The sequence below is a fragment of the Cajanus cajan genome, chromosome 7, assembly GCF_000230855.2.
Source record: "Cajanus cajan strain Asha chromosome 7, NIPB_CcT2T_4, whole genome shotgun sequence".
Taxonomy (NCBI): Eukaryota; Viridiplantae; Streptophyta; class Magnoliopsida; order Fabales; family Fabaceae; genus Cajanus; species Cajanus cajan.
The window spans coordinates 5,406,439-5,418,692 of NC_138523.1; the positions used below are offsets into that span (position 1 = coordinate 5,406,439).

General features: G+C 26.5%; 1 protein-coding gene across 1 annotated transcript; it reads left to right on the forward strand.

Annotated features, from left to right (window-relative positions):
• The first annotated feature begins 5,726 nt into the window (after positions 1–5,726).
• Positions 5,727–8,982, forward strand: LOC109810235 (Transcriptional coactivator/pterin dehydratase). The gene is made up of 3 exons (XM_020373648.3): positions 5,727–6,177; positions 8,119–8,311; positions 8,787–8,982. The coding sequence occupies exons 1-3, from the start codon at positions 5,818–5,820 to the stop codon at positions 8,876–8,878; spliced, it is 645 nt and encodes a 214-aa protein (XP_020229237.1). The 5' UTR covers positions 5,727–5,817; the 3' UTR covers positions 8,879–8,982.
• Positions 8,983–12,254: the final 3,272 nt, after the last annotated feature.

Sequence of the window (12,254 nt, forward strand, 5' to 3'; positions counted from 1 at the left end):
TTTTCATTACATCTCTTTTAGCATATAAAATTGTTTAGACCATTTTTGGGATCATATATTTATTATATTTTTCATTAACCATTATTTATGAAATATAAACATGAGGTATGTATCCCTATCAGATACTATCTTTGTGGTTCATGTTTATATTTCTTATATTGTTAATTGATATATGTACTTGTGTTATAATTGATATATTTAATTTATTGATTAATGTTATCCAAGTAGAAGAATGTTATATTTATATATTTATTTATATAACTACTCTCTATTTTATTATTATTATTATTATTATTATTATTATGGATTAACATTAATTAATAAATTATATTTATATGTTAATATCAATTATATTGCACATTATTATTAATTTATGGGTAATGCATATTGGGCTTCTGATAAATGGTCTATGATGAGTTGGACTGTTTAGTAGCCCGTTGAGAGGTCCCTGATCTCTACTGGTAAGGATATAGAACTGATACCCATTAGTCAGTTTATATGATGAAATACATTTTGTCTTCTACCTTTTCATCTCCTATCAAGAAGAAAGCAATCTTCTCTCACATTGTTCAAGACCGACAAGAATGGATCTTTTATTGATTCCGGGTACGCAATTATTCCTAAACCTTACTCAGACATACTATAATATTGTATCTTATATTGTTTATTATTTGAGTTATCACTATGAATTTCTTTCAATTTTTTCTCCCAAAGGTTCTTTTTCTTTATGTAACTTCAAATGTGGTTGGTATAGGGTATGATCATGAAGATGAGATTAATCCAACAGTGAGTAAAAGTAATGCATTATAAATCACTTAAAAGTGATCTACGTTGGCTTTTGTCATATTTTAAAAAATAAATATTATTTTTTTTCTTTAAATGTTACATTCAATTATTTCACTTTGTGGTCTTACCTGCTTAGAACAAGATTGCATTCACTAAAGGATATATGTAACGCCTAGTCGTATTAATATTAATCTCAATAATATACATATATATATATATATATAATATTTATAAATAGAAAACATATGTATAGTAATAATATTATACATAATAACATACTAAAAAAACATATTTATCACTACGTGTTTAATTACTTACTTTTACATATATATTACACATTATTAAAAATATTTATAGTACGTGTCTATTTACATACTATAGTTTCTTTTTCTACTTCTATTGTAATATTTACATGGGTGGTTGAAACAAATTTACAATTGGATTCACATGGTTAGCGGACGGTAAAAAGAAAGTGACTATTATTGAGTCGTCAATCATTGTAGGGACTTCTTGGTCTAGGGAGAACGTAAAAGTTGACACTGCCATTCCATTAAATGTGACTGCGTTTGCCACTACATCTACACTCCATGTAGTACAGAAAATATTGCAGATATCACTGAGGGAAAAGGTCCTGGAATAACTGGCATATCCATATATATATATATATATATATATTTGTTTACATTATAAATAAATAAATAAAAATTAAACAAGAAACATAAGGAGTGAGAACAATAATTCAATAAATATTGCATAGAAATATTTAATACGAGAAAATATATTTTAATTCTTCTTGATATAAAATTTTGAATTATACTTGTAGTGACTAGTCAAGATAAATGAACATCATCATAATATCAACCAATAAAAGGATATTTCACCTTAACTAACAATAGGATATTTCACCTTCATACCTTACTCATTTAAATCTCCAAGGTCAAACCTCTAGCTACAAATAATTCAAACTTTATCTTCTATGGCCATAGAATAATATTTATCTTTAAAACGAGTCAAAGATATTTTAACAAAATTATATTATAGTCAATCATAAAAACAATCACGCTAAATAAATTTGAGTATTTATCATTATTTAAGCTTTTAAATAAATAAAATTTACGTAAATAAAATATATTAAAGAGCACCAATCAAGTAAATGACAATGATAATCATTATGAAATAATTAAACAATATGAAATATGAACATCTTAAAAAAGTAATCATAGGTCAAGCAAATAAATGAGGTTAGAGGCACCTCACTAGATAAATACACATAGAAATAACATAAATAAATAAACATAATAGTAGATAAAATTTTTAAGAGATAAAGTTCTCCTCTCCCTTACCTTAAAATAAGTAAATTTGCTATGTTTTCACTATTTCTCTCTTTACGTTCCCGTTTGCACTTTTTCTCTTCGTTCAAGTTGTGCTATTTTTGTGTAAATGAATGTGAAGGTGAATGTGCTATTTATAGGTAGATGACACCAGATGACACTACACATTACGTAATATGTATACGTAATCTATATTACTATATTACACTTAGATTTCTACTGCACCATACACGTAGATTTCTATCGCACCATACACGTAATCTACTATGCTCTTTATCTACTGACATTACATTATTACTATGAGTAATTATCTACATTTATCTTCTTTTTATTATGCCTATTATCTACATTTCATATCATCTTATTCTTACCATACACGTAATCACTATCTACCACGTAATCTTATTGTACGTAATTTTGTACTACGTAATCACGTAATCAAAAGCTTGCGCCTTGCATCACATGGTCTTATCCATTTATCTAGTAATTTCTTTCATACAATATCTACTGCTACACATTCCTCCACTTATTATATATTGTGTACATGTAGTGAGTTGCAGTATGAGAAAAAAAATAAATTTTATTTAATTACTTATTAAAATATATATGTTATTATATACATTATAATAGGTAGTTTTATATATAATTATAATACTATAAATATTTATAAGATTATTGGATATCATACATATATATATATATATATATATATATGTGTGTGTGTGTGTGTGTGTGTGTGTGTGTATTTAAATATATTTACTTACATTAAAATATAAAATTTAAAAGAAATATTATTTTAAGAATTTATAATATAAAATTGAGAATGTTGTATCGCAAATTTAGAATATTACAATATATGTGGTATATACAAAAAAAAAATGTTTCATCCCATTCTAATTATTAACTATTGTTAGGATCCCTCCTTAATTGGAGAGGTTCTAGAAAATTTTAGAACTTTCTAGAAAAGTATAGAATTTTCTAGAACATTCTAGAGAATCCTAGAGAATTGTAGAATTCTCTAGAAGCTTGTGGAATAGTGTGGAACCCTCTGGATCATTCTAGAGATGTGTGGAGCCTTCCAGAACCTTATGGAAGAGTATAGAAGGATATAGAAGGGAGTAGAGATTCCTAGAATGTGTGGAGCATTCTAGAGAACCAATCTCAACCCTTGATCCCCACCATTCATTTTTGAAGGTGGAGTAGTATAAATAGGGGTAGGAGGCTTCATTCCTATCCATCCAAGCCAAGAGTGAATCCACTTCTTAAAGTGAGAAAGTGAGAAAGCCTCTTTGTGAGAGAAGAGAAATAGTCTCAAGTTTGAGTGTGCCACCATAGAGTGAGTCAATTTTGTAATTACATTCTTGTAATCCTACTATTCTTTTGTATAGTGGAAGAATCTCCATATTGGAGAATTTAACTCGTGTGCTCCCATTACTACCTTTAATTTCTAAGTGCCTATCTTAACTTCACGAAGCGGGAAAGTCCAAGTTTTCCCAACAACTATTATAAGTAATGTGATAATAATCAAAACTACACAGTTAATAAGCGACTTTGCCTTCTTTCCTCATCAATTCCTTTTTCTTTCATCACTCTCCTGAGAAAGTTTTTTTTTTAGTAGAGTTTTCATTTTCATTTCTCAATCTCGTTCGTTCATCAGCAAATAACAAAGATATCATTTTTGTAGTGTTTTACTTCATTTTTCTTTGTTATGTTTCTTTCTTGTTTTCCTTGGTTTTCTGGGTTTTTTTTCCCCACAATGGTTCTTTTTCTTTATGTAACTTCAAATGTGGATGGTATAGGGTATGACCATGAAGATGAGATTAGTCCAATAGTGAGTAAAAATAATGCATTATAAATCACTTATAAAAGTGATACACGTTGGCTTTTGTCATATTTTAAACAATAAATATTAAATTTAATTATTTAAATTTATAACACTAAAAACATATTTTTTTTCTTTAAATGTTACATTCAATTATTTCACTTTGTGGTCTTAACTGCTTAGAATAAGATTGCATTCAGTAAAGGATATATGTGGTATATACAAAAAACATGTTTCATCCCATTTTAATTATTAACTATTAATAGTAATGTGATAATAATCACAACTACATAGTTAATAAGCTTTCCTCATCAGTTCCTTTTTCTTTCATCACTCTCCTGACAAAGTTTTTTTTTTAGTAGAGTTTTCATTTTCATTTCTCAATCTCCTTCATTCATTAGAAAATAACAAAAGGTATCATTTTTATAGTGTTTTACTTCATTTTTCTTTGTTATGTTTCTTTCTTGTTTTCCTTGGTTTTTTAGGTTTTTTTTTTCCCAAAGGTTCTTTTTCTTTATGTAACTTCAAATGTAGATGGTATAGGCTATGACCATGAAGATGAGATTAATCCAATAATGAGTACAAGTAAAGCATTATAAAGCATTTATAAAAGTGATACACGTTGGCTTTTGTCATATTTTAAAAAATAAATATTAAATTTATAACATTAAAAACATATTTTTTTTTTAAATGTTACATTCAATTATTTCACTTTGTGATCTTACTTGCTTAGAATAAGATTGCATTCAGTAAAGGATATGTGGTATATACAAAAAATAATGTTTCATCCCATTTTAATTATTAACTATTAATAGTAATGTGATAATAATCACAATTACACAGTTAATAAGTGACTTTGCCTTTTTTCCTCATCAGTTTCTTTTTCTTTCATTATTGTCTTGAGAAAGTTTTGTTCTTTTCTAGTAGAGTTTTGATTTTCATTTTTCAATCTCCTTCATTCATCAAAAAATAACAAAATGTGTCATTTTTGTAATGTTTTATTTCATTTTTTTTTGTTATGTTTCTTTCTTGTTTTCCTTGATTTTCTGGGATTTTTTTTCCCCCAAAAGTTCTTTTTCTTTATGTAACTTCTGATTTTGCCATCCTTATTTCATGGTTTTGTGAATTACATGTTTTTATCAGTAAGAAAGTTTGTTTGTTAAAAATGCTTGCTAGTGTTGCAATTATATTTCTATTTATTATACTGATATTTTTCTTTGTCGTTGTCATCGTCTTCTTATTAGTCTTCGACTTCTTATCATGTACAGTCTGTTTCTTTTCTCTTGGTTAAAAGCTCTAACCAAATCAATTGCTCATTTCTTGGTTAGAGCTTCTAATGGTGACCTACATAATTTTCATTACATCAGTAGATTATCTTTTCTCATATTTTGAATAAAGCACAACCAATCTATTTTTACAAAATAATGTATATATTATTAATATATAATCATTTAAATATATTAAATACATGATATTGACTTAAGTTAAAGCGACGCGAAAAATAATCTACACCCATTTATAAAATACATGAATCTAATTTATAAAACTAGACTATGTCAAAAATCTCATCCAACCACTAGATTAATGAAATAGGCAGAGTCATGAACAGGCGTAGTTGTGGAGAAAGACGAGTAAAATATTGACAAAAAAAAAATGAAAATAGAATATAGTTGTGGTGTAGGAAATATAAATATAAATTATATAATAATAATATAAATTTGAATTGAAGCCCACCACAAAATTAAGAGAAAGAAAGGAGTCAAAATCCTTGAGCCACTAGATAATAGAGAGTGTGTTTTTTTGGACTCATATATCCTTGAAGAAGAGAAGCTTCATCCATTCAACCCAATCCAAGAAAGTAAGAAACACACGGCGGAGATGGCCACAGGAAGCCTCAACCTAAACCTAAACCTACTGGTCCTGAACCCGACGGTGGCATTCCCTGCGGCGCGCCCCACGGTGTGGCCGGCAGGCGCGGCGTCCGTGACTGTGAGTCGTCGGTTGCCGTCGGTGCGCGCGACGGTGGACGATTTCTTGGGGGATTTCGGGGCGAGGGACCCTTTCCCTGCTGAGTTGGAGAGTGGGTTCGGAGAGAAAGTGTTGGGATACGGTAACACTGAGCACAAAATTCTTATCCCCAATATCTCTGCTCTCTCCCTCTCGCAGCAGGACTGTGCCCCCATTTCCCCTCTCCAGCCCCCCATCTCCAAAGATGATGCACAAACGCTCGTTCGAAAGGTAACAACCATATCTCTTAATATATAATTAAATTATGATAATAGTGTCCAGTATTTATTAAAAGAAAAAAAAATGCATCAATTTTTTAGACTGAATTATAATATATATTTTTATGTGAAATTATGAAACTTAAATATATTTAATGATTTTTTTAATATATATACTTGGATGGGTTCTTTTTCACACTGGTGTATTCTATACCTACTGTAGGAAATGGAAGAATATCTGGTCTTAAAAATGTAACAATATCTCATAATATAAGATGCGCTGTTGCTTTGAAAATGGTTATTAATACAACGATTTTTCCATGACAATTGACAAGGAGGGAAGCAAAAGGCTTTAAATTTTTTTTTAATTTTTAATTTTTTAATTTTTTTATTATCTCTTTTGAAGGTTTGACAAATACAAAAAAGATGAATATCTCTTTTCAACTTGAGTTTGATGCATTCTTAAGAGTTGGAACACACCACTTGGCTTTAAGAATATTTGATTAACCGGTTGAATGGGGGCAATTTATTTTTATGATTTTTTCCTTCTCAATCTGTTCCTTTGTAATGGGTGTTAGTTTTATAAACTCTCAAACACCGAATTGTGAGATGTTATAAATAGTTGAGAGAAATAGGGAAATAAATGGTATAAATTGTTGGTTGAATAACACATTTCTTTATTTTATATACTAAGGTCTGACTGAAAAAAATTCTCACCAAGTATTTATTAGAAAAGGAAAATATAAAATTGTCAATTTTTTTAAAATTAAAATTAACTTATACATAAATCTAAACTAATTTTTGAACGAAGTTAAATGCAAAAGTTTATATATATATATATATTAACTTATATATAAATTAATTTTAAATTACAAAGATTTTTTTTTGCTTTTCTTTTTTTATTTTCTTTTCTCATACGTACATGTTGAAAAATTTATCCAAATAAGAGTTAAAAAGTAAGAAGTACATGTCCCGACTGGTTTAGCAAATTTTATTCATAGTTGGTTAAAATATTCCTCCAAAAAACTAAGGAGTAAATCCTCGTTAACTATTTTTTTTTTTATATATATTTTTATTTATGAATATCCTTGTTAACTATGTGGGTTATAAGGAGTGAATTATTTGAGTTTAACTGATTTAAAACATTCTTTCTAACATATAGGTTAGGGTTTACTATCTTTTTGACGATTTTAGCCTTAGGAGTATTATTGTAAAATATCTTATGACAAATAATATTTCTAAAAAAAATTGATTTTTTATCATTTCAACCAGTGGGATAAGAATATTGAAGAAAAATTAGTCTCTCCCGTGCATCCTGTTAAAATTTTACATTAATCAGTGTTGGTCAAGTGTTATCGATGTTGTGGTATGGCTTGTCTCTATTTACACTCAGGATGTGGTACTCTGGTATAATGTCATGTATTTTGGGATAATGTGTAAATCAGGTGATGATGATAAAACACAACTACTCTTGATCAAAAGATTTTGATACCATGAAGATGCACGTCTTCTTTTGCCAATTTTTTAGAGTATATATGCATTATACAGAGTGCATGTCGAAGGTTTTATGAGGAAATAAGGGTTCTTAAGTTGTGGGGCTTGTGATAAAAATATGGTGAATACAGTGTTTGAATGCAATGCTGCTCTAAATATGATGAATATAATAAACTTTGTGATAAATCAACAAGCCAACCATTTTTTTATGCTCTGTTCTGAAAAATTTATCAATGATATTGAAGAAGCATTTAGTTGGACGTTTAGTACCATTAGCATTTTGAGTGGTAAATACTAAATTGCATGCCCTTTTATTATATTTATTTAGTTATAAAATTAAAAAAAACTTAACATAATTACTTGGTGGTGAATTTATATTTCTAAAAAAAGTTGAAATAACTTACCTTGTGGTCCATTTTACTTTTTCCACCTTAAACTTATTTTCTCTTCATTTCTGTAGGTTGTGGGTTGGAGACTTGTGGATGAGGAGGGTGCACTTAAACTAAAATGCTTGTGGAAATTGAGAGATTTTAAATGTGGGGTTGAACTCATTAACAGGATCTCTAAGGTTACAGAGGCTGCAGGCCATTTCCCAAATATATACTTGGAACAACCGAATCAAGTCAGAGCAGAACTATGGACAGCTTCCATTGGTAACAATAAATTTGCAACCTTGTGTACCACTTTCAATATCATAGAAAATTTTCATTTTAGTTGCATCACATCAAAATCCCTAAATATTCAACTTTCATTTTATTTAGCATTCATTTTAGTTATTGCTTGCAAGTTCAGGGTGTTCAACACCCCCCACACGGAACATCTAGGCCATAGTGGGCTCTAGTACCAATGTTTGTGTGTATAGGGTTTACTCATTATATATATCTCAAATATTGAAGTTACTTAAATAAGAACACTTATTGAAAAAAATTGAGAATAATAAGTATTGATCATTGAATCTTATTTGAACGGTCAAAATTAAAGCTAAAAACAACTTGTTTTTAAGCAGTCATGCAATTATTAACTTGTAAAGTGAACTATTCATGTATGATTATATAATTAAAAGTTATTATTCTTATGCCCCATGTATATTTATATATCTTATAACATGACATTTTCTAAATTTTGCAGGAGGTTTAAGTATGAATGATTTCATTGTTGCTTCCAAGATAGATGAAATAAAGACATCAGATCTTGTCCCAAGGAAAAGAGTTTGGGCTTGATGCCCCATGAACTCCATAAAACATTTTGGCATGCTATTTTCTTCAACAAAGAATTATCACTAGTTTGTTTGTTCTATTTGATTATATATTATTCTTTGCCCTTAGTTTTTGTTGTTTCACCCTCGAAGCCTGTGTACATGTGTCATGTCCGTTCTTGTTTGGTAAGTGTAACGATTTTCAGCATCCATAACTAAATTCTAATTTCTAAAACCAGCCATTTATATACCTCACATGCATGCCAAAACTTGGAGGGTTCTGCTAAGAATTGAGCATCATGATTCATGACTATTTGTGTGAAAAAGACATGCAATTTCTACTATAAAATATATTGTAAAACATGATTTTGCTTGGACAAGTACTTAATCAACACTTACCTTACATAGTACTTGTTGGAGCAAACTCAGTTTCATACTTTTGCTTGGGAACTACATTTCTGAAATAATAACGAGCGATTCAAACTGTATTTCTTTTATTTTTTTTAATTTTTAACAATTTGTATAACTCGTACCCATTGAGCCAATTTTAAACAAAATGGTATCATCTTCTATCACGGTTTTATGTCTAAACTATATCAATTTTAACTAAGTAAATCTATTGGTTCATTGATTGTAAAGTTTATCATGAAAATACACAGGGTTAACTTGGTGTTTCTAGGTTCGATTCTCGTCTTTATTAAAATAATGCTTAGTTAACATGAGTCATATTTTTCAAATGTAAATTAATTTTTAATTATTATCTTTGAGACACTACGTAAACTATATTTATAGATATTTTTGTTAATGATTACAAATAATTTTTTTAAAGTAAATACTAAACAAATAACTATAAAAATACTTAATAAAATAAAAGCAATTAAGTAAATTGGTATTTTAATCACGTATTTATTATATATAAGATATTCACAAATATATCTTTAAATTAATATGATATCGTTTACTTAATTTAGATGTAAGTTTTCATAAATTTATTGTTCATGATTCAATAATTTTGTATTTCGATAATATTAAATTATATGATTCTATTTTTTTAATAATAGTAAATTACGAAATCATCAACTCTAATAAAGTATTTGACATTTAAAAATGTAATCAACATATGACATTATGGTATAAAATATAGTTTTAGTCCCTCGTTAATATATTTTGTTTTGTTTTTGCTTTTTTTAAGTTAAGTTTAAGAAGTTTTTATTTTAACCTTCTAAAGAGGTGAAACTAAATTCAATATTTTTCTTTTTAAGTTACGATGTTAATTTTAACTGATGTAGTATCTTCTTTTTTTAGCCTATCATGTTAGTGTAGTAATCCGAAAAAAGAACAAATGTTTGGGATAATGAATAATGTTTATCGAAAAATCTGATAAATTACTTTTAGTGGTTTTTTTTAAAGATTTTTTTTTACTCACTCAGATCAACTATGTAACGATACACAAGAACCAATTGGATGTAACAAAAACACTTGAAGGAAATAAATTGAATATTTTTAATTTGGGAGAGCAAATTGAATAAAAAAATCTGAATAAACAACCAAAAATATATTTTAATCAATAAAAAATGTTATAGATAAATAAAAAGGAGAAAGCCGTAAAAAAAATAAAAAGGATAAATTTAGATAAAAATGAAATAAAAAACTAAAATATATTTTTGTCATCTTATTTTTTTTTTATTAAAATTTGTTTTGATCCTTTATATCTTATTTTTTATTAAACTCATTTTAATTCGAATAATTAAGGTTGACTTAATGATAAAAGAAGAGAAATATGTACAAAATGTCATATTTCAATTTTTTTGTAGTTGCTTATTTTTTTTTTATAAAAAAAATCAATTTAGTCTTTTAACTCTCCAATTTAAGTTAATGTTGTCATTCTGAAATAGTGATTATTTTTATTTTGGAATATAATCTGAACTCCTTTTTGGACCAATTGATGACATTGAATTTAATATATTAAATTTACTTATATGAACATTTTGAAATTTAAGTAATGTTCTAAAAAAAAAGTCATGAATATGGGCAAAATTATGTGAAAAGTCTTCTTGAAGCAACTGTAAAATTGAAAAGTCTAATATTATATTCTTTTCTAGTTACTTGTGAAACTCATTCTTTATGTAAATTTCACTAGGAATGTACTCTTTTTTGGTTTGAATATTAATTAGATTTCAAAGTTTATATGTACGTGAATTTAATGAAATAAACTTCATGTCTTAAAAAGATGTAAAATGATTTTAAATTATAACTTAAAAATCAAAATAATTATTGTTAAAAAAAGAATCAACTTAAACATTGAGGATAAGACGATTAAAATAAATCTTTTAAAAGAAATAATATTAAATGGCATTTTTAGCCTTCAATAATATCAATTCAACAATTTTTGTCTCTCAATTTCTATTTTTACAATTTTAATCTCTTTATTTTATAAAATTTTTAATTTTAGTCTCTCAATAAATGTTCATGCGTTGGTCGTAAAAATTGTAGTATTTTTCATGATTTAATGTTAGAAAAATGATACCATAATTAATTTTTAATAAAATTTAGATTAGATTACAGTTTAGTTTTCAGTTTTGACCATTTTTTTAATCTCATTTCACCACTTTTATGAGATAAAAGTAAGAATTAAAAATAAAATTTAGCTTAAATATTATTAAATATTAATTATTATATCAACTACTTAATATCAAATTATGATTAATGTTACAATTTGAATTATAAAAAGATGAACATTCAACGAATGATCAAAATTACAGATTTTATAAAATTAAAGATTGAAATTACAAAATTAATAATAGCGGAACAAAAATTACAAATGTGATATTATAAAAAATGAAAAGTATAATTTAGTCAAGAAATTAAAAAGTGAAAATAAAATATGCTAAATTATACTTTTCATCATTTATCTTATTTTTTAAAATTTATTTTGGTCCTTTATTTTTGAAAATGTTCATTTTAATTCATTATTTGCCAAATTTAAGTTAATGTAGTCATTTTAAATCTTTTTTTTAGCGGATTCAAAATTTGAAACTTGTCTCGTTAGATTCAAATATATAAAAACTATTAAATACAATTAAAATTTAAATAAAAAGAATTATATACATGATGAAAATAAAATATTTTAAAAATTTTCATTTTATATTATTTTCTAATTACTCATAAAATATTTTTTTTATTATATTTATAGTCTTATTGAATTTCAAACGTCAGTTATATTTTATGATTTTTATATTGTGAATATAATGTTATAATGTTAATGTTTATAAGTAAAAAATTGATTAAAAACCATACTACAAAATTAAAAAATGATTATTATTTTAAAATAATCAAATTGATATAAATATAATATATAAAGGATTAAAATAAATATTTTAATTGATATAGGATAAAATGAA